Source organism: Rhinopithecus roxellana, chromosome 12 (assembly GCF_007565055.1).
Source record: "Rhinopithecus roxellana isolate Shanxi Qingling chromosome 12, ASM756505v1, whole genome shotgun sequence".
In the NCBI taxonomy this organism is placed as follows: Eukaryota; Metazoa; Chordata; class Mammalia; order Primates; family Cercopithecidae; genus Rhinopithecus; species Rhinopithecus roxellana.
In genome coordinates, this window is record NC_044560.1 from 23,945,747 (window position 1) to 23,972,002 (window position 26,256).

General features: G+C 55.6%; 1 protein-coding gene across 1 annotated transcript in view; it reads right to left on the bottom strand.

Moving 5' to 3' along the window:
• Positions 1 to 26,256, bottom strand: part of CFAP74 (cilia and flagella associated protein 74) — a 65,878-nt gene that overhangs the window by 25,999 nt on the left and 13,623 nt on the right. Inside the window, exons 7-17 of the mRNA XM_030913105.1 lie at positions 25,069 to 25,179; positions 24,022 to 24,124; positions 22,703 to 22,860; positions 20,921 to 21,119; positions 18,546 to 18,701; positions 16,113 to 16,286; positions 14,835 to 14,953; positions 11,011 to 11,077; positions 10,164 to 10,253; positions 7,527 to 7,691; positions 6,604 to 6,763 (exon numbers count right to left, since the gene is read on the bottom strand). Of these exons, the coding sequence (XP_030768965.1) occupies positions 6,604 to 6,763; positions 7,527 to 7,691; positions 10,164 to 10,253; positions 11,011 to 11,077; positions 14,835 to 14,953; positions 16,113 to 16,286; positions 18,546 to 18,701; positions 20,921 to 21,119; positions 22,703 to 22,860; positions 24,022 to 24,124; positions 25,069 to 25,179 (1,502 nt within the window). The remainder of the gene's footprint in view (positions 1 to 6,603; positions 6,764 to 7,526; positions 7,692 to 10,163; positions 10,254 to 11,010; positions 11,078 to 14,834; positions 14,954 to 16,112; positions 16,287 to 18,545; positions 18,702 to 20,920; positions 21,120 to 22,702; positions 22,861 to 24,021; positions 24,125 to 25,068; positions 25,180 to 26,256) is intronic.

Sequence of the window (26,256 nt, forward strand, 5' to 3'; positions counted from 1 at the left end):
CCAGGATGGTCTCGATCTCCTGACCTCGTGATCCGCCCGTCTCGGCCTCCCAAAGTGCTGGGATTACAGGCTTGAGCCACCGCGCCCGGCTATTTTTTTTTTTTTAAGGAATAAGTTGCATATAGTAAAATGGACTCTTCTTAGTGGAACTTTCTGCAAGTTTTGACAGATGCATGTGGTCGTACACTCGTCACAGCAATCAAGGCACTGAACAGCCCCATCATGCCCGTGCCGCCTGTGCCCCTTTCTAGTCAACCCCTTCCCCTGCCCCAGCGACCGGTGCTCTATTTTGTCTCTACAGTTTTGCCATTTTTAGCCAAAATATTCTTTTTCTAGAATGTCACAAAAATGGACTCACAGAGCTACAGTCTTTTGTGTCTGAGTTTCTTCCCCTTAGCACGACGCATTTGAGGCTGGTCCGCGGCACTGCCTCTGTCAAAGGTTTTGTCTGGCCGGGCGCGGTGGCTCGAGCCTGTAATCCCAGCACTTTGGGAGGCTGAGACGGGCGGATCACGAGGTCAGGAGATCAAGACCATCCTGGCTAACACGGTGAAACCCCGTCTCTACTAAAAATACAAAAAACTAGCCGGGCGAGGTGGCGGGTGCCTGTAGTCCCAGCTACTCGGGAGGCTGAGGCAGGAGAATGGTGGGAACCCGGGAGGCGGAGCTTGCAGTGAGCTGAGATCCGGCCACTGCACTCCAGCCTGGGCGACAGAGCAAGACTCCGTCTCAAAAAAAAAAAAAAAAAAAAAAAAAGGTTTTGTCTGTTTGCTGCTCAGCGGGGGACCCCGCGGTTTCTCTATCCGCTCCCCAGGTGTGAGACATTAGGGTCGTAGGTTTTTGCCAATTGTAAATAAGCTCTCCACAAACATTCACACACAGGTTTTTGCGTGAATTTAAGTTTTCGCTTCTCTTGGTGGATACCTAGGAGTGGCACTGGTGGGCGTCTGGCTGTGCTGCTGAGCGTTTCGCTGGTGGCTGTGCCATTCTGCATCCCCAGGGGCAGCACTGGAGTTCCAGCTGCTCCTCACCAGCACTTGCTATTGTCAAACTTTTTGTTTTTTGTTTATAATTTAGCTGTTCATATAGGTGTGCAGTGGTATCCCATAGTGGTTTTAATTGACATTTTCTTCATCTCATGTTTAATGATGGTGAGCATCTTTTCATGTGCTAATTTCTCATCCACGTATCTTCTCTGGTGAAGCATCTGTTTAGTTCTTTTGCCCTTTTTTTTTTTTTTGAGACGGAGTTTCACTCTCGTTGCCCAGGCTGGAGTGCAATGGCACAGTCTCGGCTCACTGCAAACTCCGCCTCCTGCCTCAGCCTCCCAAGTAGCCGGGATTACAGGTGCCTGCCTCCATGTCCAGCTAGTTTTTGTATTTTTAGTAGAGACAGGGTTTCGCCATGTTGGCCAGGCTGGTCTCAAACTCCTGACCTCAGGTGATCCGCCCACCCCGGCCTCCCAAAGTGCTGGGATTACAGGTGTGAGCCACCGCGCCTCGCCTTTTGTCCATTTTTTGACTGGGTTATTTTCCAATTAAATTTTGAAAGTTACATAGTTTGAATACAAATTCTTTATCAGATTTGTGATTTGCTAATGCTTTCTGCCAGTCTGTGGCTTATCTCTGCAGTTTCTTAATAGTGTCTTTCAAACACCAGACGTTCTTGATTTTGGTGAAGTCCAGTTTACAATTTTTAAACCATGGGCCATAGTTTCAATGTTATGTCTAAGAAGAACCTTTGCCTCACCTAGGGCCACACATTCTCTCCTGTGTTTTTTTCGGGGGGGAATTTTATATTTTTAGGCTTAACTTTTAGGTACATGATCTATTTTGATAAATTTTTGTTTACAGTATGAGGAACGAATTAAAGTTAAATTGGAGGGGGGCGTATTAGTCTGTTTCATACTGCTAGAAAGAACTGCCCGAGACTGCGTAATTTATAAAGGAAAGAGGTTTAACTGACTCACAGTTCCACCTGGCTGACGAGGCCTCAGGAAACTTACAGTCATGGGGGTTGGAAGGGGAAGCAGGCACGTCTCACATGGTGGCAGGAGAGAGAGGGGTGAGAACGCGTTTATAACAGCATCAGATCTCATGAGAATTCACTCACTATTATAAGAACAGCATGGGGAAACCACTCCCATAATTCAGTCACTTTCCTCTCTCCACACGTTGGGATTACAATTTGAGATGAAACCTGGGTGGGGACACAGAACCAGACTATATGACGGGGCTTATGTTTATCCAATTGTTATGGCCTCACTTGTTGAAAAGACTGTTCTTTCTCCAAGCAATTACCTTGGCACCTCTGTTCAAAACCAGTTGACTATAATTATGTGTCTATTTTTGGATTATTTTGTTCCATTGGGTCTCTGTCTGTGTCCAACACCACACTGTCTTGTTACTGTACTTTATATTAATCTTGAAATCAGGTAGGGTAAGTCCTTGAAATTTGTTTTTTCAAAATTGTTTTGGTCACTTTAGGTCCTTTGGATTTCCATATAAACATTACAATCAACTTGTCAATTTCCATTAAAAAATCTTCCTGGAATTTTGGTTGGAACTGCATTCATCCATAGATAGTTCTGGGATAATTCACATTTTAATTAAGTGTTCCAACGGTTAGTTCCTACAGTATAGAAAATCTGCTTGATGGCCAGGCGTGGTGGCTTATGCCTGTAATCTTAGCACTTTGGGAGGCTGAGATGGGTGGGTCACTTGAGGTCAGGAGTTTGAGACCAGCCTGCGTGATGCAAACTGTCTCATGCAGACTGCAGAGAATACCGTCCAGGCTGAAAGAGCGTTGGTGAGTGGCCAATGCACAGACAGCCTCCCTCAGAAGAGCACAGCTTTGGCTCAGCACGCAGGGAATTCCATGAGAAACATGGCTCACTGCAACCTCCACCTCCCGGCTTCAAGAGATTCTCCTGCCTCAGCCTCCGGAGTAGCTGAGACTACAGGCGCCTGCCACCATTCCTGGCTCATTTTTGTATTTTTAGTAGAGATGGGGTTTCACCATGTTGCCCTGGGTGGTCTCGAACTCCTGAGCTGAGGCGATCCACCCGCCTTGGCCTCCCCAAGTGCTGGGATTACAGGCGTGAGCCACTGGGCCCGATCAAGGTGTTTCCAGTTCTGAGGCCAATTCAAAGGCCAGGGGTCATTGTAATGAGTAGAGAAGAAAATAAAGAGAGAGGATAAAAGGTCAGAGTATAAAATAAAATAAAAAAAGAAAAGAAAAGAAGCAAAAAAGCAGGACCAATGTGAAGCACAAAATAAGATGGTAGAAACGGATCCACGTGTATCAATCATCACAACACATTTAAATAGCTTGGATGTTCCAAAGAAAGTCAAAGACTGTCAGACTGGATAAACAGACCAAAACTGAATGACATGTTGATGAAAGAAAGAGAAAGAAAGAAAAGGAAGAGAGAGAGAAAGAAGAAAGAAAGAAAAGGAAAAGAAAGACCTAGTTAAACGGGGAGATAATGGTTATGAATTAAAAGATTCAATTTTTTTTTTTTTTTTTTTTTGAGACAAGGTCTCTCTGTCGCCCAGGCTGCAGTGCAGTGGTGCAATCACGGCTCACTGCAGCCTCGACCTCCTGGGCTCAAGCCATCTTCCTGCCTTAGTCCCCCAAGTAGCTGGGACTGCAGAGGCACATCACCACACCTGGCTAATTAAAAAAAAATTTAGTAGAGATGGGGTCTCCCTATGTTTCCCAGGCTGGTCTCAAACTCCTGAGCTCAAGCGATCCTCCTGCCTTGGCCTCCCGAAGTGCTGGGATTACAGGTGTGAACTGCTGCGCCCGGCCTCAATACTGCTAAGATATGAATTCTCCCCAAATTGATCTATAGATTCAATGCTATGCCAATCAGATTCATGCTATGCTTTTTGGTAGAAATAAAAAAGCCGATTCTACAATTTATGTGGAAATGTAAAGGACCTAAACTATCCTGAGGCCCTAATGCAAATATTGTGAAAAAAATAACAAAGTTGGGTGACTTATACCACCTGGCTTCAAGGCTTTGTCTGAGTCCATGATAACCAACACAATGGCTCTGGCATAAGAATAATTAAACGGATCAATTAATCAGAAAAAAGAGGCGAGAACTATATAAGCTCATGCTTATATGGTCAATTGGATTTCTTTCTTTTTTTTTTTTTGAGACAGTGTTTCACTCTCATAGACGAGGCTGGAGTGCAATGGTGCAATCTCAGCTCACTGCAACCTCCGGCTCCCAGGTTCAAGCAATTCTCTTGCCTCAGCCACCCAAGTAGCTGGGATTACAGGCACCCGCCACCACGCCTGGCTACCTTTTTGTATTTTTAGTAGAAACGGGGTTTCACCATGTTGGCCAGGCTGGTCTCAAACTCTTGACCTCAAGTGATCCGCCTGCCTCAGCCTCCCAAAGTACTGGGATTACAGGTGTGAGCCACTGTGCCTGGCTAGTCAATTAATTTTTGACACGGACAATGAATGGATCGAACGGATACCAGAGTCCACTTGTTCCGTGGAATACATGAACATGCACCAGGGGAAATGAATCTCAGCCCTGACTTCCACCACAAGCAGGAGTGAATTTGAGGTGGATCGTACACCTCAACACAAAAGCAATGTCCTATGTCTTTATGACCTTGGAGGAGAAAAAATTGCCTAAAAAGCAAAAAAAAAAACAAATTCCAATAGAAATGATTGGTAAATATGCAAAGACTGGACTGAAGAACTTTGATTTGAGAAAAGACATCATAAAGGGAGAGGAAGGGCCCAGCCATAGACTCGAGGCAGCACCTGCAACATTCCTCAGGGACGAGGGCTGGGATCCGGGTGCATGAAGAGCTCCTATGAATGAATGAGAAGAAGACAAACAACCCCACAGAAGAACGAGGGAAAGCCTTAAACAGAGATGCCACACCAAAGAAAATACAACTGGTAAATGGGCCCATGGAAAGACACGCAATCTCACTGGTGATCTGCGAAATCACAAAGCAACATCTCAACGGCGGACCGTGGATGCAGACCCCCCAGACAGGCAGCCCCGGGCTGTTGGACCTCGCCCTCCTGAGGACGTGAAGCAAGGCCCTCAAGCCCAGTGTGGCCCTGTAGGACTCTCTGTGACCAGGCAGAGCTGGGCTTCCGGGCTGTCCAGTAGGGCAGCCGCTGCCCACAGGTCACTGTGGAGCACGTGAAATGTGGCCCTTGTGGAGGAGGACCTGAATTTTCACTATTATTTAATTTGGATCAATTTAAGTTTAAATAGCCAGATATGGCAGTGACAGCCACACTGAACAGCACAGTCTTGTACACTGTTGGTGGGAGTGTAAACTTACACGACCACTTTGAAAAATAACTCAGTGGGCTGGGCGAGGTGACTCATGCCTGTAATCCAGCACTTTGGGAGGCTGAGGTGGGCAGATAGCATGAGTTCAGGAGTTCAAGACCAGCCTGGGAAACATGGTGAAACCCTGTCTCTACAAAAAATACAAAAACTAGCCAGGTGTGGTGGTGTGTGCCTGTACTCCCAGCTACTCAGGAGCTGAGGCAGGAGGACTGCTTGAGCCCAGGAAGTCGAGGCTGCGGTGAGCTGTGACTGCACCACTGCACTCCAGCCTGGGCAACAGAGTGAGACCCTGTCTCCATAGAAAAAGAACTCACTTTGATATTAGCTGATGCCAGTGAGGCTTGCTATGCCCTGTGATGCCGACATGAACCCCAGCCCCATGCCCTGTGGGAACTCACACACAGGCCTGAGGGGAAGTGCAGAGTGGCCGCGTTTGCAACAGTGTGTACCACAAACGCTCCCAAGCGTGCGCTGGCAGGAGGATGGATCTAGAACCCGAGGCTCTCTCAGGAAAGGAAACGCCACGCAGTGGTGAGGACAGGAAGTGCGGCTCACACGGGAAGTGCGGCTCACACGGGAAGTGCGGCTCACACCGGAAGTGCGGCTCACACCGGAAGTGTGGTTCGCACATGAAGTGGGGCTCACACCAGAAGTGCAGCTCACACAGGCTGTGGAGAACCGGCCCAGCTCTGTGCTGAGCTGCAGGGCACACGGAACTCGCACCACGCGAAGACAGACAGGAGGAGCCCAGAGGTTTCTGGATCTCCATGTGTATGTGGGAAAATGATCAAGAGAAGCAAGGAGGAGACGCAAGTGATTCCCGACGGCGGCGGGGTGGAGGGCGGGAGGCATGGGGAGGGTAGGACCCGCCTGTTTTCTTGGCTGCCTCTTCCCACTGGTGCAAATCTAATAACAGCCACAGCTGTGGAGCTAGACAGAAGCCCCCGCAGCCCGGCCTCTCCAGGGGGCACCGCAGAGCCTCTTCCCCAACCCCTGTGGCCCGTGCTGGGCCTGCTGGGCCAATGCTGGAAGTGCCTTCAAGTCTTCTGTTAGTGTCAACGTGAGCGTACCTTTTAGTCCACTCCAAAAACAACACTTAGTGGCACATACGAATGTTTTCTTGCTTAACCGTCACTGAACATCGAAGGCCTGGGGAGATTCTCTCCTTTCCAGCCCTCCCCTGGGCCCCTCAGCCCCCTGGAATGCTGCTCCGGGGCCCTCACTGCCCGCCCACCCTGCCTTGGCCTGGCAACCCGGCTCACCTGTGGGCTGCTCCTCCTCCTGCTCCTTGTCCAGCTTCTCCAGCTCCTTCCGGCTCTGCATGTCCGCCTGGGAAGACTCCGTGCCCTCTAGCTGCTGCTCAGATAAGCTGGTGGCAGCTTTGTCATACAAGCTTTTATCTTCGTAGGTCAGGAGGCTGCTCTGGAGAGGAGAATCAATGTCCTGGCTTGGGAGGTTTCCCACCTCCTTCCCCCAGTCAGCTGCCCAGACTCCCACGAGGACAGGCCGTGTCAGGGGCTGGGCCCTGGCTCCAGCGTAGCCCCTCAGCTGCCTCCTCGGCTGCCTGCTCTCGTCTCACACATCCTGGTTGTGGGATCACAGCAGCAGCTCACCCAGAGGCTCAGGGTCACCCCTGAGCCTCCCTTGCTCTAGGCCGGGTGGGCATGGCTGTGCTGCCCCAGCCTGGGAGTGTGAGCTGCATCTTCCTCTTGGTCCGATCCTCCTTCCTCCTCGGCTGGCTGGAGACCGAGCCTTCTCTCCACCTGAGCCCTGAGACACCCATACCCGGGACAGGACAAGATGCGCTCACACTTGGAAGGGGTGCAGCTGCAGCCACGGAATGCATCTGTCCAGCCCTCCCACCCCCACGCCTGGGGCTTCAGAGACGTGTCGGGGGAGGCTGGGTCTCCTGGGGCCCTCAGGCCTGAAGCTGCTGGCCAGCGCCCCTGCTGCTACATGCCTGAGAAAGGGAGTGTCCTGCTGCCGCTGCCCCCGAGGCCAGGTGACTGCAGGTGTCCTATGGAAGCTGGTCTCTTCTGCTTAGGCTGATTTGAGGAGGCCCCCACACTGCCCTCCTCCCAGGCTCACTGTTGACACCCTCATATTGTCACCCCTGTTCACCCACACGGGACTGGATTTGGGGGACAGAGCCCCACACTCCCCCATGGCTGAACGGCACACTCACTAATTTCAGGATGGACTGGGAGTCGTCTGTCTCGCAGGGCTCTGAAGCTGGCAGGAACTTGAAACTCGTGCCCAAGCCCCCAGTGTTGGTCAGTGTGATGGTCCGAGACGTGGTCTCTCCCACCACGTAGCTGCCGAAGTCAATGAGCTCCTTGTCGAGGGACAGCTGCCAGAGGACACAGAGTGAACCCAGGGCCATCGTGCCAGGCCCACAGGGTGCCCAGCGCGAGGGCTGCATGTGGCTCCAGGCAGGGCTGCTGTGAGCATTTGTGTGCGTTGTGCACTGCACAAGCAGGTACACAATTCGACCCGGAAATCAGGCGTCTATTGCTCATGACAAGGTGCAGCACGCGAGTCTGGTTTTAAGAACATCAAGGCAGGAACCCCCTCGCCAAGGAGTGATAAGGGTTCAGTGAGAGGACGCAGGGACTAGACAAGGAGCCTGGACATGGGACTTTGGAGTCCCGAGTGTGGATGGTGTCATTCCTGGGCGCAGTCAGCCAGACTCTGGATGCAGAGACCCAGGGAGTGTCCCTCCAGAACGGGAGCACACCCTCCGTGGTGGTGCCTCACCATGCCCGTCGTGGGCCACAGGCCACAGCAGCTCTGGCGCTGGCTAAGGATGCAGGCCTGGGCCACACCTCGGCTCTGCCCGGTGGCCCCTCCTCGGGAGGCTTTTCTGGGCTCTGAGTTTGGAGGCCCAGGGGCTCCACACTCTGTGCTCCTGCTCCAGGGGCAGGGCCAGGGGCCACCGACGCAAATGGACGTGGTTCACAGAGGGCAGCCAGGGTCCAGCCAAGGGAGGCTGCCTTCTTCCCCCTGCGCCGTCTGGGTCCTGTTCTCCCCTTGTTCAGATAGGGCTTTACTGTTTTTACGGTCCCCAGCCTGGACGCTCCCCTGGGAGAAGCAAGCCCCTGCTCAGGGGAGCTGAGGGTCTCGGTGCTTCTGTCACAGAGGAGCACTTGACACTGCAGAGACCAAACGCGGGAGAGGCCGGGGCAGCTCTGGCCGGGACACCTGGGGCCACGCTGGGCACGTGCTCCATGATGCTGATCCGGAGTGGAGCCGGCCAGCACCAGACTCCTGCCACGCTCCCAGGCTGAGCAGGAGGGAGCCGGAGCCTGGCCGTCGCTCGCTGTGGGGGGACTTCCTGCTGCCCTGGTGCTCCATGTCCGGGGCCTGAGTCTTGGTTCACCAAGAACCCACACAGCGGAGCTGCCGCCCGGACCGCGGCTGCTCTGAGGAGAAGGCGGCGGCCACGGGGCAAGGGGCTGCTTGGGCGCCCTAGGACGGTAGTGGTCCCTGCATGAACCCCAGCGGGGCCACGGCTCCCAGGGCCACGGCTGCCAGGGCCACAGCGAGGCCACTTGAGTGCCAAGAGGAAGGGAGACTAAAGTGACTGGAACACACTAAATATGCAAACGTCGGCGAATCTACGAAGAAACTGAGAGGAAAACACTTCTCTCTCCACCACCATCAGTGACTCTGATTGCAGCAGCCCCTCCCCACGGCGACACACGGTGAAGGCGGAAGCACACGACAGAGAAAGTTACACGGTGCTCATCAAAGGTGGCTGGGGGCAGCGTAGCCTGGATCATGGGTGACCATGAGGGCGTCTGCTGATCTTGCTGGGGGTGGGGGGACACCGCGTGGCCTCTGCCCTTTACCTGCCCCAGCTTGTTCCTCCTCTAATGCAAGGATGGGCCTCTCCCTGTCCCGGCGACGCAGGCCCGGGCCGTGGGACTTGCCTTGGCCCGTGAATTCTTAGGAGATATGATGTCCCCACTGTCCTCTGGGAGGTGCTCGTGCTGCCGTAGCTGCCGCCCTGGAGTCCAGCCTGGACAGGGCTGGCTGCAGGGGGCCTCACACTCGCAGCTGAGCCAGGAGCCGTTTGCTGTGTGGCAGATGCGGTGCAAGCTGACTAATTACTCGGCAGGAGTGGGTGGGGGGGTGAACAATGATGTGTGGGTTTCTGGTTTATTGGAGATGCTGAAGTTTCTGAGGGTGGAGCGTTGACATTTTACTAATGGACTTTGAAATGGATCAGCAACAGATACAGCGGTTGCCGGACCAAGCAAAGGTGTCCGAGGCCGACAATGTGGGGTCCGGGACGATGCGGGGTCTGGGACGATGCGGGGTCCGGGACGATGCGGGGTCTGGGGGTCTGGGTTGTAGGCACGTGGAGCCTCGTTCTACTATTCTGTGTTTTCCACTATGGTTGAAATTTTTCTTAATTAAAAAGAATCAAGGGTGACCCCCCCCCCCGCCAAGAGCTGTAGGAAGGACTGGAGCATTCTCAGATGGATGTTAAGGTTTCCTCTGGGGCACGGGCCCTGCAGTCTGTGAATGTTAAGGTTTCCTCTGAGGCATGGGCCCTGCAGTCTGGGCTCCACACGGAGCAGGGTTTGTCTCATTTTTCCAGCGCTGGTCTGAGTGCCTCACGTTTGAGGCCCCCACCCAAGGTCCGGCTCAGGCCCAGCTAAGCTGCTGTTGGAAGAAGGGGCTCGGCCCCTGGTGGAGATCGGAGCCTCCACCTGGTCCCCACCCTAGCTGCACCCCCTCCCAGGAGATGCCGTCCCACTGGGGTTCCCAGCCAGGATGCCCCGAGAAATGCTGGCTCGGACACCTTTGAACTCACCGAACATTTCTTAGTTGAACATTTCAATGGAACTGAAAACTCGCCCGTCTGAGCCAAAAATGAGATATTTCCTTCTAGATCTTTGTTTATCTGAGAAATAAAACAACCCCAACCACCATAAACTTCTGTAACTTTTGTGTGTTTTCTTTCTTTTTTTGGACAGGGTCTGGCTCTGCTGGCCAGGCTGGGGTGCAGTGGCACCTTCTCGGTTCACCGCAACCCCCCTCCACCCACCCCCACCTGGGGTCCAAGCAATCCTCCCACCTCAGCCTCTTGACTAGCTGGGATTACAGACATGCGCCACCACACCTGGCTAACTGTATTTTTTGTAGAGACGGGGTCTTGCCATGTTGCCCAGGCTGGTCTTGAACTTCTGGGCTCAAGCGACCCTCCCACCTCAGCCTCCCAAAGTGCTGGGATTACAGGCATCAGCCACCACTCCCAGCTCTTCTGTAACTTTAGCCCGTTACACGTGCTGTGGCTGCCTGGGCCGGGGCCACCTGCCACCCACCCGGCTCGGGTGACCCCAGGGAAGGAGTCCGCAGAGGGTGTCTCAGGAGGGCCACACACCGGCAGGGCTTCCTAGAACATCCCAGCCCTCCCGACATAGACCCGAGAGGGCATGCCCTCGGCCACTAATGCAGAGGAGCTGCACTGCGGTTCTGCCCGACATTTCAGGAATATGTCGAGTGTATTTTTGGGAATAAAACAGCAAAACGGGCCTGCGTGATCCTCACTGAGAGGCCATGTGCATCCTTCCTCCATCACGCTCTGCACCACCGCACCCGATCACAGGCTCCACCCACCGCCACCTCTCCTTTGAGAGAGAACGGCCCCTTTGACTCACCATGGGCTTGAAGGTGACAAGCACTTCGCAGGACATCCCGGCTGACAGGGGGCCCGGGGGGTCAAAGCTGCAGGACATGACCCACAGCAGACGGGGGTTAGAGCTGCAGAGGGTGAACGCTCTCCTCGCCACCCGGAGCGCAGTCAGGCCGGGTCTCCCGGCCTCCTCCCCGTCCTGGCCCTGCACCTCTGCCCAGCCACCTTTACTCAGGGGAGAGCTGGGTCTGCTGTGTTCCCTGCTGCCCCCGGTACCTGGCAGGGAGGGGACGCTCCAGTGTGTGCGAACATTTGTGGAGTAAGGGAGTTAATCAGTGAAGGCGTGAGGCAAGTCCCCAGGCCGACTGCCAGGAAATGGGACCCCATGGCTCAGTGACGGCCACAGTTCCCCTGGGCACAGGTGCCAGGCCTGGGACCAGGGCTCTAGGGCTTTGATACCAATATGGGGCCAGGGGGCTGTGGACAGGAGCCAGGAAGAGAGCTGGAACTGGGAGCCCTGAGACAGCCGGGACCCTCGACCCTCTCAGCCTCTTTCAGGGAAAGAACCAGAGAAATAGCCGCCACTGCACAGGCCTGTCGAGGGAGCTGGTCTGTCTTGGCCCAGATCAGGGTGAGGGAGCATCTCCCCAGGGGATTCCTGACGCCAGGCTGATTTTACAAGGTTGGATTTTACCTAATGTTCTTGGTTTGGAAATGCACAAGCCACAGTTTTAATGTAAAAGTGTGTCCCTGGCTGGCAACGTTCCCTCGGCACCAGCAAAGCAAACCCAAAGCCCCTCTGATTGGGAGGGAAACGCTTTGGTGTCAACAGCACAGAGCCCGGGATGGAGCCGCCAGGGAGAGCCGCCGAATCTGAGGGTGGATGTGCGTGCCTCGCACAAACCAGCATAGCAGAGTGCAGGGCCGAGCTCCAGACGCTTCAGACGACACGAGTGTGGGGTGGAGAAGTTAGAGGACGTGTGGATAAAATGGTTAGAGACAGAAATAGAGAATTCCAGACGTGAGAAAAGAACAAGACACTGTCAAGAAATGCAGACTCATCCAAAACAGAACTTGGCATTTTTAGAAATGAGAGGAGACAGGGCAGCTGAGTAAGAAACTCACTAAGCAATTTCAACCGTTGATTAGCAGCACTAAGGGGACAAGGGGTGAACCGAGCGGCACCTAGAGCACCACCCAATGTGAAAAAGAGACAAGAAATTTCCCACCCGATGGGGAGGTTTCAAAAGGAGGAGCAGGAGGGCAGAGCCGGAGAATGAATGGGGGAGGGGCAATGCTGCAGGGGCTGGGGCTGAGAAGTTCCCAAAATTGTTCATAGATCTGAATCTTCAGATTCAAGAGTAAAACGAGGTCTAAGAAAAATCAGCCCACACCAGACGCACAGCGGAGCTGCAGGGCGTTAAGGATGAGAGAATCTCAGAGCAAGCAGGGGGAGGCCAGGCATCCTCCAAAAACACCAGCACCTGGACCGAGGCCACCTCTCACTCCAGCAACAAGAGACAGAGGGCAGGAGAGTGGTGGTCTCAACCTGTTGAGAGAAAATAACTGTCCATAAGAAGTTCTCATCCCAGCACGGGGAGGACTGCCTCGGTGGCTGAGAGCACAGCAACCACCTAAACCCACCTCTGCATGCGGCCCCCAGAAGCCACATGGATCAATAAGAGAAAGAGGTGGGCCGCAGAAATCCCAGGCCTTCAGCGTGACTAGAGGACACAGAACCCCCCAGACTTAAAAGTAACCATAAAGTGAAAAGCAAACACTGACCTCCAGCATGCACTCCCCGTGCCCGCCTTCACAGAGAGCTACAAACATCTGAAAAACTGCAGGGAAGCGAGGAAGGAGATGGGAACAAAGACGCTAAGGCTGACCTAAAATCAGCTCCCCAAACAGAACGTCACAGCCTCCACGGGAAGATACCAAGTCCTAGTGAGCCAGTGCTGATGTCAGGGACGGGCCATCAGAGCCCGTGTACCCCTCGCCCCTAGGGCAGCCTCAGGAAGACGCCTGGTGGGAGAAGAGGAGGCCCCTCTGGAACCTGGGCAGCAAGGGGGGAATTAGGATCCTACCCTTGCTGACCCTCATTTGAGAGGCTGCACTTCACAATGCTCTCAGGAGTGGAAACTCCTGAACTGGGAATCTGAAAGCCATCCTGGACCTACAAACCTGTCCACAAAGAGAAAACTGGCAGGAAACAGGAAGTAGAAGAGAAAGAACTTTCTTAAAAATAAAGTAAGTCAGGCCGGGTGCTGTGGTTCACGCCTGTAATCCCAGCACTTTGGGAGGCTGAGGTGGGTGGATCACCTGAGGTCAGGAGTTCATGACCAGCCTGGCCAACATGGTGAAACCCTGTCTCTACTAAAAACACAAAAAATTAGCCAGGCGTGGTGGCGGGCGCCTGTTATCCGAGCTATTCAGGAGGCTGAGGCAGGAGAATTGCTTGAATCTGGGAGGCGGAGGTTGTGGTGAGCCGAGATTGCACCACTGCACTCCAGCCTGGGCAACAAGAGTGAAATTCCATCTCAAAAAAAAAAAAAAAAAAAAAAAGTAAGTTGTTAAGGAGCAGAAGAAAAGAGAAACATTGCAGAAAACACAGAAAAGGCCGTCAGAGGGAAAAATGAAGAAAAATAAAACAGAAAAGAAGAAAGCAGGCCAGGCACAGGTGCACACCTGTAATCCCAGCACTTGGGGAGGCCAAGGCAGGTGGACCACTTGAGCACAGGAGTTTGAGACCAGCCTGGGAAACATGGTGAAACCCTGTCTCTACACAAAATAGAAAAATTAGCCAGGCATAGTGGCACACAACTGTGGTCCCAGTTCCTCAGGAGGCTGATGGATGTGGGAGGATTGCTGGAGCCCTGGAAATTGAGGCTGCAGTGAACTGAGATTGTGCCACTGCACTCCAGTCTGGTTGACAGAGCAAGATCCTGTCAAAAACAAAACAAAACAAACAAACAAACAAAACCAGAAAAGAAAAAAAAAAAAAGGAAAGAAAGAAAAGGAAAGCGAAAGCATTAAAGGCAACCAGAAGGAAAACAGTAGACAGGAAAGGCCAGCAAGGAAGATCCAACACACACCTACGTGGAGTCTGCAAGGAAGCAAATGGAAACATTGTTACAGAGTGAAAGCACAACCATAGTTCAAGGAAGCAGTGCTGAAATGAAGACAGCTTTCAGCTTGACACTGAAAACACTGGCTGTCAGGGAAAACTTATCAAAATGATCAACATCAAAACATAACAATACAAAAGGAAACTCTGGCCGAGTGTGGTGGCTCATGCCTGTAATCCCAGTACTTCGGGAGGCTGAGGCAGATGGATCGCCTGAGGTCAGGAGTTTGAGACCAGCCTGGGCAACATGGTAAAACCCCGTCCCTACTAAAAATATAAAAATTAGTCGGGTGTAGTGGCAGGTGCCTATAATCCCAGCTACCGGGGAGGCTGAGGCAGGAGAATCTCTTGAATCCAGGAGCTAGAGGTTGCAGTGAGCTGAGACCACGCCGTTGCACTCCAGCCTGGGCGACAGAGCAAGACTCCATCTCAAAAAAAAAAAAAAAAAAAAAAAAAAGCAACAAAACAAAACAAAGAAAAACAAAAGGAAACTTGGGCAGCCAGGCAAAAGCTCCAGCCATTCGTGAAGGGAAATAGGCTTGGTCTCAGATGACTTTGACACAAGAAGACAGAGGAGCCCCCTCTACAAAATCTTTGTGAAAATCGGACCTGAGGGCTTATGCCCAGACAGAGCCTGTTCCAGCTGTTCTGAACATGAAGGGAGCTATGAACCTCCTGCTGTCCCTGCATCGCATCCCTGCCCATCTGAGCTGTCGTCTTACTCAACATGGATGAAGTCCCGGAGGTGCTCCTCCACGCCCACCAGCTTGCAGTAGTTGATCGTGTAGGTGGTGTTTACCAACGCGATCTTTTTCTTGTACACTTTGCCAATATCAAAGTCCTGGGAAAGGTCAAGACGGCAGCTTCAGAGCGGGTCAGAGGGGCTGTGCTGTGAGCACCGAGGCAGCTTCGCCTCAGGGTAACCGCTGGCAGCGCGTTTGACAACTAGGGAAAGGTTCCCAGGGAACAATATCCGAGGTTTCTCCCAGAATCGAGAAGGCCCCGGGGGTGCATGAAGGACAGGGTGTGGGGGAACCTGTCTCGTAAGAGCCTTCGCCACTTGAGGCAGGACGGGGCCTTGCTGGGGCCCAGCGGGTGGGAGTGAGAGAGAGGGCTCAGGCACTGTGGGTTCCAAGGTGGGTCCCCGAGTCCATGGATAGACCTGAACTGGGGTAAAATACCAGAGCCCACGGGCCACTGTGTCTTGCAGATTTTGGCGGAGGCATCCAGGCACCAACCTCAGCCTCGCGTGCTCCCACTTTGTCCCTGTTACATCCTGTCCCGAGGCTCAGGGGCCCCCCTCTGCCCGAAATGGCACAGGGCTTTTGGGGCCACGGCACTCCCATTGCTCAGGATTTGCCCTTCAGACTGGCGTCCAGCCCTCCACGGAGATGAGGCCCTCTCTCCCTCCACCTCCTTGGAGAGAAGGTCCACACCTGGGCCTGTGCCTCCTGAGGAAGCCCCTGGGTTTTCCAGCATTAAAAAGCAAAAGGCAGGCCGGGTGCGGTGGCTCACGCCTGTAATCCCAGCACTTTGGGAGGCCAAGGTGGGTGGATCACGAGGTCAGGAGCTCGAGACCAGCCTGGCCAACATGGTGAAACCCCATCTCTACTAAAAAATACAAAAATTAGCTGGGCGTGGTGGCAGGCGCCTATAATCCCAGCTACTTGGGAGGCTGAGGCAGGAGAATCGCTTGAACCTGGGAGGCGGACGGAGGTTGCAGTGACCCGAGATTGTGCCATTGCACTCCAGCCTGGGCAACAGAGTGAGAGTCTGTCTCAAAAAAAAAAAAAAAAAGCAAAAGGCGCCAGGGATTGGGCTGCGACGGGGCTCCCCTGCTGTCCTGTGCTGTCGCCTGTCCCCTGCTGTCCCGCGCTGCTGCCTGTCCCCTGCCATCCTGCGCTGACTCCTGTCCCCTGCCGTCCCGCGCTGCTGCCTGTCCCCTGCTGTCCCGCGCTGCTGCCTGTCTCCCTGCTCCTCCTGGCCCAGCTCGAGCTCACCTTGAAGTGCAGGAGCTCTGGTTTGCTGTTGAAGGGGCGACCTTGGAACTCACGCCCCAGCACCACCTGCTTGTGGACCACCCTGCTCCGCAGTCTCTCCACTGTTCGTGCCAGAATGTCCTTGTCCATCTTCGTCCCGCCCACAGGCTTTCGGTCCACGTCCTCCTTGGGCACCTGGGGGTCACAGAGACAGAGGCTGGGGCTGTCAGCGGCTCCACCCAGGCGGTGCTGGTGGCAGCTCAGAGGCGAGGGTAGTGGTTAGCGGGGCACGGACAGCCCAGCCCCACCAGCCTCCACCAGCCCCGGGAAGAGCCCCACGGCCTGGGAGTTGCTCTGAGTTGCTCAGAAAGGCCCCGATGGACCGACTGACTTTCTGCTCCGTTGACAAGGCAGGGAGCCCTCACTTCTGAACAAGGGAAACCAGGAAACAAAGAAAAGCAGACAGCTCTGGATTCAGGTGGATTTCTAGGAAAGATGTGGAGGGGAACTTTCCAGACTGCTAAATCAGGACAACAGGAAGGTTTTGAAAGGTTCTGCAGGGGCCGGGCGCGGTGGCTCAAGCCTGTAATCCCAGCACTTTGGGAGGCCGAGGCGGGCGGATCACAAGGTCAGGAGGTCGAGACCATCCTGGCTAACACAGTGAAACCCCGTCTCCACTTAAAAAATACAAAAAATTAGCCGGGCGAGATGGCGGGCGCCTGTAGTCCCAGCTACTCGGGAGGCTGAGGCAGGAGAATGGCGTGGACCCGGGAGGCGGAGCTTGCAGTGAGCTGAGATCCGGCCACTGCACTCCAGCCTGGGCGATAGAGCGAGACTCCGTCTCAAAAAAAAAAAAAAAAAAAAAGAAAGGTTCTGCAGGAAGCAGTTTCTCGAGTGGGCAGTGTCAGCACACACTGGGCTTTCTCAAGATGAAAAGCCGCTTCCCTGGCCAACACCAGCCACCAGGAAGATCAGAACTGAAGAGTCCTGAACTGTCCCTTTGGAAGCTGTGTGGACTCTGCCTGGGCCTTGCTCTGGGCTGCCCCTGCTGGTGCCGGTGCCCATGCCTGGCAGCCGGGTGGCCTCCTCCCTGGCTTCCTGGGGGGTGCCACCTGGGACCCTCCGCTTGTCCAGAGGCAGCCTTCTCCCTTGGGGTTCCCCAGTGTGCAGGTGGTGGCTCCACCTGGCCTGTCCTTTTTTTTTTTTTTTTTTTTTGAGACGGAGTCTCGCTCTGTCGCCCAGGCTGGAGAGCAGTGGCGCGATCTCGGCTCACTGCAAGCTCTGCCTCCCGGGTTCCCGCCATTCTCCTGCCTCAGCCACCCGAGTAGCTGGGACTACAGGCGCCCACCACCTCGCCCGGCTAGTTTTTTGTATTTTTTTTTAGTAGAGACGGGGTTTCACCGTGTTAGCCAGGATGGTCTCGATCTCCTGACCTTGTGATCCACCCGTCTCGGCCTCCCAAAGTGCTGGGATTACAGGCTTAAGCCACCGCGCCTGGCCCGCCTGGCCTGTCCTGTTCACCACCCTGGTCAGCCCGGCATCCTCAGAAACAGCAGAACCAGGTGGCCTTTGCCCTGACAGTAGAGGTGGCCAACGCTTACAGAAACTGGGCGGTGGGCGTTGCCCTCCTACGTGGGACAGGACCACAGCCTGAGCCACGCTGCTGTGGAGACCGTGTCTTGCTGTACCGGCTCTTTCAGAGGCGGAAGGACCCCGGCACCAGATGGGGCGTGTTTCTTTTTTTTTTTTTTTTTTTTTTTTTTTTTTTTGAGGCGGAGTCTCGCTCTGTCGCCCAGGCTGGAGTGCAGTGGCCGGATCTCAGCTCACTGCAAGCTCCGCCTCCCGGGTTCACGCCATTCTCCTGCCTCAGCCTCCCAAGTAGCTGGGACTACAGGCGCTCGCCACCTTGCCCGGCTAGTTTTTGTATTTTTAGTAGAGACGGGGTTTCACCGTGTTAGCCAGGATGGTCTCGATCTCCTGACCTCGTGATCCGCCCGTCTCGGCCTCCCAAAGTGCTGGGATTACAGGCTTGAGCCACCGCGCCCGGCCTGCGTGTTTCTTACAAAAGGCCGTCAAAGAAAGTTTACACACTTCTTCCAGAAAGATGCTTCTCCAACAGTATGTGGAGTAGCTCAGAGTCATTCCCTCAGCCTTTCAGCCTCGGAGCCCCGCCGTCCCTCCCCATTACATCACGGTGATGGAGCTGTCTGTCGGGGGAGCTTGGGCTCGTCGAACAAGTGTGGTGCCCTCCAGGCTCCACGAAGAGGGAAAGGCATGAGTGTGGAGAGGGAGGCGGGGGGCGTCAACGAGCAGGAGGGGGTGACAGGAGATGGCGGGCACAGCCAGGAGAAGTCTCTGAGCAGTCGGTGTGGGCAGGGCAGGTGTGGGAGGTGGGGAGCCGGCGACAGAGGGGCGGGATCCATCTGAGGCGTCTAAAGGAGCAGGAGCTGGCACCTGGTACGGCTTGTAGTCTTCGTTCCAAAGCCCGGAGATCTCGGGCTCAGCTAACGTTTCCTCCTCTGAACTGGCCCCGGGGTCCCCCTGGATAAGCTCACTGGAGATGACGTCCACCAACCGAGAGGGCCCGGGGCCTGCAGCAGCCTCGTAGTCCTGCAGTCGGGGAGAGGAACGTCATGAAGACACACTCATGACAGAGAACAGGGGAGAGAAACTCGGCCCAGCCCCCGCTGGTACAGCCCGCTGCCTGCCCCTGTTCTTCTGCCTTGTGTACTCTGCATGGAGATAGCGGTGCACAGGGTTTTGTAACTTTTTCTACTTGAAATATAAGTATTTTAATACATTATTAAATATTTTTCTACAATGCTTGGAAGAGTCTGCAAAAAATGTCCTTTGATAGGAAAATGTTCTAATTCATGGACTGGAATCCCTGGCACTGGTCCTGAGGCACTCATCTGTTCTCTTTTTTTTTTTTTTTTGAGATGCAGTCTTGCACTGTCACCTGGGCTGGAGTGCAGTGGCGTGATCTCAGTTCACTGCAACTTCCATCTCCCAGGTTCACGTGATTCTCCTGCCTCAGCCTCCCGAGTAGCTGGGATTGCAGGCGCCCGCCACCATACCTGGCTAATTTTTTGTATTTTTAGTAGAGACAGGGTTTCACTATGTTGGCCAGGCTGGTCTCGAACTCTTGATCTCATGATCCACTCACCCTAGCCTCCCAAAGTGCTGGGATTACAGGTGTGAGCCACCGCACCTGGCCCGGTTCTCCTTTCTGTGGATATAAGCCATGTTCGGGAAAAGCCCCAGGCTGACCCCAGAGGATGGCTGTGGTGGTTTCCTCAGAATGAGTTTGGGGACTGGGCCTTGCCCATCTGCTCTGGCGCTGTCCCAGGCCTGCCAGAGAAGGGAGCACTCAGCTGGGTGGACAGGGTTCTTCTTCCTGGGGACGGTCTTATGGAGCAACAGACAGGAAGTCTGGCCAGGGCCAGCGCACTGCTGTCTGCTGTGACCCGCACAGTGATACAGGTGGTGCCGCAGAAAATCGCGGGAGCAGCTCATGGGTGGGGCTGGGGGCAGGGGAGGCTCCTCTGGAGCAAGGAGGGCAGCAGGGCGCTCCCGGCAGAGGCATCGGCAGGTGCCAAGGCCCCGGTGTGAGACAGGCAGTGAGGGGTGGATGGGGCAGAGGCTCGGCCCGAGCACTGGGAGCCTGGGGAACAGGAAAGGACCTTCTCTGGCGCCCTGAGCGGCACCACAGAGACCCTGCAGGGGCCAAAGCTGAGGCAGCCCAAGGCTTGCTCTTTCCCCGCAGGGCACCTGTTGGAGCAATGACCTTGACCTTCAGGTTTTGGGGTACACAAGGGCAGAGACTGCAGCACTGTGCCAGACTCAGGAGAGGACCATCGTCCCTACCCCACACCTTTAGGGAAAGGTAAACTAGAAATACATTCCCCCAACTGAAGCCAGTTGCCTGCAGCAGCAGTGGACACCGAGCAGGCCCTGGATGTGAGTGAGTGAGTGAGTGAGTGAATGAGTGAATGTGTGAGTGAATGAATGAGCGAATGAATGAATGAGCGAATGAGAGAGTGAATGAGTGAATGAGTGAATCAGTGAGTGAATGAGTGAATGAATGAGCGAATGAGAGAGTGAATGAGTGAGTGAATGAGAGTGAATGAATGAATGAGCGAATGAGAGAGTGAATGAGTGAATGAGTGAATCAGTGAGTGAATGAGTGAATGAATGAGCGAGTGAATGAGTGAATGAGAGAGTGAATGAATGAATGAGTGAATGAGAGAGTGAATGAGTGAATGAGTGAATCAGTGAGTGAATGAGTGAATGAATGAGCGAGTGAATGAGTGAATGAGAGAGTGAATGAATGAATGAGTGAATGAGTGAATGAGTGAATCAGTGAGTGAATGAGTGAATGAATGAATAAAGGATGAGTGAGTGAATGAATGACTAAGTGAATGAATGAGTGACAGGAAAGCTGTCCCCTGGGTGCTATCAGGAGGGCTTTGTAGCAGGGTGATCCAGGCATGTGGTCTGAACGGCTGTGCACATCTCCCTGGCAAGGCAGCTGACCCAGCTCTCTACAGGGCCAGGCAAGGTGGTCCCAGCCTGGTGGGCAGCAACACTGCTGGGGGTGAGGCCAGGACACTGGACCCTTGCTGGGGACGCTGCGGCCATGGGCCTCTCTCATGTGGTGGGTCTCTGGTGGGTCTTGTCCCCTTGCCCCTGAGCTGAGTGGCGGCCACTCAGCGGGCTCAGCAACCCCCTGCAGGTGGCCGTGGCGCTGAGGTCCTCAGAGGATGTCTCACCACACCTGAGCCCCGAGGCCCCACCTGCCCTCCACAGGTGTGTGGCGTTTTGCTCACCAGCGTGTACGTGTTGGTTGGGGCTGTGGTCTTCTCGCAAAAGTCGGAGATGTAGTTCCAGGTCTTGTCCCTCAGGGTCGGCCGGTGAGTGGCATTGGTCGGGGGACGCCGTTTCTTTCTTTTGTCCTCCTCAGCCTCCTCTTTCAGAATCCGACTGACGATCTCCTGCTTTCTGAGCTTCTGCTCCTCCTCAAAGGTCCTGCGTGGAGTCGCTTCTCAGACAAGTGTGAGAGGTTTGCTGCCTCTACCTTGCCCCAGGTGAGACGGCGCCCGGGGGCCCCTCCCGAGCGCTTTCCTGGGGGCTCCCTCCTGCCCAGCAGGGCTCTTGGGGTGGGAACTTCCTGGTCCTGGGGCTAAACAACAGCTCCAGTGGGGAGCAGATGGGCAGAGGCCAAGCTGGAAGTTCTAGGCTTAAACCCCAGCCCTGCCCAGCCCAGCCCAGCCCATCTCTGCCAAGCCCAGTCCTGCCCAGTCCTGCCCAGCCCTGCCCAGCCCAGCCCAGCCCATCCCTGCCAAGCCCAGTCCTGCCCAGTCCTGCCCAGCCCTGCCCAGCCCAGCCTAGCCCAGTCCAGCCCAGCCCTGCCCAGCCCAGCCCTGCCCAGTCCAGCCCTGCCAAGCCCTGCTCTGCCCAGCACTGCCCAGCCCTGCCCTGCCCAGCTCTGCCTTGCAGAGCCCTGCCCAGCTCAGCCCAGCCCTGCCCAACCCTGCCCAGCCTAGCCCATCCCTGCCAAGCTGTCCTGCCTAGTCCTGCCCAGCCCAGCCCTGCCCAGCTTAGCCCTGTCCTGCCCAGCCCAGCCCATCCCTGCCAAGCTCAGTCCTGCCCAGCCCTGCCCAGCCCAGCCTTGCCCAGGTTAGCCCTGCCCTGCCCAGCCCAGCCCATCCCTTCCAAGCCCAGTCCTGTCCAGCCCTGCCAAGCCCAGCCCTGCCAAACCCAGCCCTGCCCAGCCCTGCCCAGCCCGGCCCTGCCCACTTAGCAGCCCAGTCCCCCAGCAGCCTTGGCCGCCCCGAGGGCTTCTTCCCAGCCCTTGTTTCTAAGCTGGCATGGGGCTGCCACTGAGGGTAGCCCCAGGGCTGAAGACGTTCATCCACTCACTGCGGCTGCACCTCCTGGGTGCCTCCTACATGCCAGGCCTGCGCCAGGCTAAGGGATGTGTAGGCGTCGCTGCCAGGACCCCCCCCCCCCCACAAGGTGGGCAGGCTGATGGGTGGTGGAGAACTCTGATCGTGACTCGGGGGGGTGGGGAGGACGCACTCAGGGCTCTGTGGCACCCAGAGGAGGATGCCTTGCCCAGCGAGAGGGCCAGGAGCCCCCGCCCAGGCACATCCTAAGCAGTGATTGGCCAGGGCCGTGGACAGGGGGACTGGGATGGGGAGAAAGGGCCAGGCTCCCGGGATGAGGGCAGCTTCAGGCAAAACCCAGGACAGGCTCCCTGGAGACTTCTGGGTGGGCCAGGAAAGAGCCCACCAGTCCCTCCTGCTGAGAAGTCAGAACAGGAGCCGGAGGCTCTCGAGAGGGGCCAGGGTTTCAGAGTCTCAGAGGGGAGAAGGGGCCGAGGGTTGGGCATGGACTGGAGTAGGGGCAGGGCTGGGCAGGCTGAGTCAGGCCCAGGCAGGGCAAGGGTGGTGGCCTGGAGCCCCTGTTCCTGTGCCCCACAGCTGCCTGAGTGGGGGCCCTGGGAGAGAGAGCAGCTTTGCTTAATGTAAAGCCGAGCCCCCTTGGTTCTCCCTGCACCCACTGACTGGGCAGGTGCCTCCCAGTGGCACCTCTGCTACCACCCTCACCTCTTCTGGGCCTCCAGCTCCTGGCGCCGGCGCTGGTGGACAAGGTGCCTGAACGCATCCCCGCCCTGGGCCAGAATCACCTTCTTCTCAGCCTGGACCCTCTGCTCCGCCAGCTCTGCCTTGGCATGGCCCCATGCTTGGAACTTCCGCAGTGTGTCCTTGGAAATAGAGAGCACTGAGGTGACAGCGTCAGCACACACGGGAACACACACATGCTCACACCTGCACACCTGTGCACACACCTATGCTCATACATGTAAACCTGCACACACATGCTGACACAGGCACACCTGGACACGTGCACACACACGCTCACATGCACACACACGGTCACACATGCATACATGTGCACACATACGCCCATACATGCAAAACTACACACGCTCACACACGCACACACATGCTCACACATGCACACACATGCTCACGCACACACGGTCACATGCACACACGGTCACACATGCACACATATGCATACACATACGCTCATACATGCAAAACTACACGCGTGCACAGATACACATGCACACATGCTCACACACGCACACACGGTCACACATGCACACATGCACACACACGCTCATACATGCAAACCTACACACACGTGTGCACACATGCTCACACACGCACACACACGGTCACACATGCACACACACGGTCACACATGCACACATGTGCACACACATACACTCATACATGCAAACCTACACACACGTGCACGCACACGCTCACACCTGCACACACCTGCACACACACACATGCAAACCTGCACACACACATACAAACCTGCACACACATATACAAACCTGCACACACACATGCTCACACACTGAGCCTTAAACCAACATTGACGTCTGCAGATCCCGTGGGAGACAGCTGGCAAATTGTCTGCATAACCCAAGCGTGGGGCTGGGGCTGTCCCTGCACGTCACCTGCCCGCCTCTGCCCCTCACCTCTGAGCCTTTGCAGATTCCGTTCCCACCCTTCCCGCCATTTTCCCAGCCTGAACCCCTAGCCTTGGGCCCAGGGCATGGCCTCGAAGTGCCCGGGCCCTCCATGTGTCTCCTCCAACAAGACCAGGCCCCATGGGAGCAGGGCTGGGCTGCCTGCTCCTGCCTGACTCCAGTGCCTGGCCCTGACCCGCATAGAACCCGTGGGCAAATCTGTGGCACAGGCTTGGGAAGCCTCCAGGGGCCACCAAGTGTGTGGGTCAACCCTGGACACCCGAGGACACAGGCCTGGCTCCCAAGGAGCAGGGGCCCAGGGACGGACCCTGGCAGGGGACGAGGGAGAGGCTGGGTGGGGCTGCGGGGGCCTACCCGGTTCGCGGAGATGCTGCCCTTCAGCGCCACCACCGCATCCATGCGTCGCCTCATGTGCTCCTGGCACTTCATCTCCTCCTTCTTCTCTTGCTCTTGGATTCTGAGGAAGGACATTTAAACATTTTTGAGGCTCTGTCATCCAGGCTGGCATGCAGTGGTGCGATCACAGCTCCCAGGCCCAAGTGATCCTCTTGCCTCAGCCTCAGCCTCCCAAAGCACTGGGATCACAGGCGTGTGCCACCACAAACGGCCACATTTTTAACCGAGGAAGTGACACAGCGATGCCACGTGGGGTGTAATTAAAGGAGCCTCGGTGCTGTCATTTCCACCAGGAACATGATTAACAGGGATAACACAAGAGGTGGGATGGGCAAAAGATGCTGGCGTAGAGGCCAGGCCATGACGACACGGCAGGAACACGCCCCGGAAGGCCAGGCCACGAGGACACGGCAGGAACATGCCCTGGAGGGCCAGGCCACGAGGACACGGCAGGAACATGCCCTGGAGGGCCAGGCCACGAGGACACGGCAGCAACATGCCCTGGAGGGCCAGGCCACGAGAACATGGTAGGAACATGCCCAGCGCGTCTCAGGGGCCTCTTCTGAAAAGAAACAGCACCTCACACTAAAAATACATGTTTATTGGTTTTTGATGATAAGGTGGTGATTCAATAATAAAATCAGGAGGCTGGGTGCGGTGGCTCACGCCTGTAATCCCAGCACTTTGAGAAGCCGAGGCGGGCAGATCACCTGAGGTCAGGAGTTCGAGACCAGCCTGGTCAACATAGTAAAATCCTGTCTCTACTAAAAATACAAAAATTAGCCAAGCGTGGTAGCACATGCCTGTAGTCCCAGCTACTCAGGAGGCTAAGGCAGGAGAATCACTTGAACCTGGGAGGCAGAGCAGTGAGCCAAGATCATGCCACTGCACTCCAGCAAGCTTCTATCTTAAGTAAATAAATGATAAAATCAGGGAATGTCAAGACAAAAGCAAGTGACGCGTATTCTTGGGTTTCTCCCTAAGGACATTGAAGGGAGGCTCTACCTTCCCAGGGAGGCCTTCAGGAACCGCACGGCAACCTTGTGGTTCTTCCGGGCATCCTCCAGCAGCTTCTGGTGCCTGAGCCCGAGCTCCTTCTGGGTGTGCAGGGACTTCCTGTGGGGACGCGGGGCCATCAGAGGGCATCACACGTCCCATCTGCCCCCAAGCCCTGCACAGCTGGAGCTCCTGTCCCAGAGACGCCGTGGGCCCTTTTGCTCAGCTCTGTTTTGCAGAGCCTCCCTTGGGGAGAAGCGAGGGTCCCTGGAGAGCGGGTGCCGTGGGCCACACAGATGTCAAACTCTCCACGCCACTGGGGCTCCAGTGCCAGGGAACCACCAAAGGCAAGGTTTGATCCCAGCTGGGCAGGGGTCTGGGAAGAGGATGGCGCAGGCACAGCAGTGCTGTGGGGAGGAAGGAGGCAGGGGCTGGGGACCTCGTGTCTGCAGCCAGGGCCTGGATTCCACAGGGGTTTGTGGCCTGGGCAGCTGAAGGGAGGGAACGAGATGGGGGAGGGGATGGAGGCCAGAAGGGGGTCCCGAAGAGAGAGGCTCACGGCAGGTTGGGACAGCTGGCCTGATGGCCTGTGAAGCACTTGGGGACTGGCCTAGGAGGTGGCTGGGCCCTGGCTGAGCAGGAGACTCATGACAGAGGACATGTGGGGAACAGGCCTGAGCGCTCCATGGCCGTGGGGGGTGGGGGCCGTGGGAGGGGTGCAAAGGAGCAGCCAGAGGTGGGGACAGAGCCTAGAGAATGGCCTGGCTGGGGCCGGGCGCGGTGGCTCAAGCCTGTAATCCCAGCACTTTGGGAGGCCGAGACGGGTGGATCACGAGGTCAGGAGATCGAGACCATCCTGGCTAACATGGTGAAACCCCGTCTCTACTAAAAAATACGAAAAACTAGCCGGGCGAGGTGGCGGGCGCCTGTAGTCCCAGCTACTCGGGAGGCTGAGGCAGGAGAATGGCGTAAACCCGGGAGGCGGAGCTTGCAGTGAGCTGAGATCACGCCACTGCACTCCAGCCTGGGTGACAGAGCGAGACTCTGTCTCAAAAAAAAAAAAAAAAAAAAAAAAAAAAAGAGAGAGAATGGCCTGGCTGGGAAGAGGATGGGGCTGCCGGAGGGAAAGGGGAGGGGCAGTCTCGCTGGAGTGCGGCTTTAGTAGCCGGCTTTAGTGGCGGTATGGTGGCTGTGGCA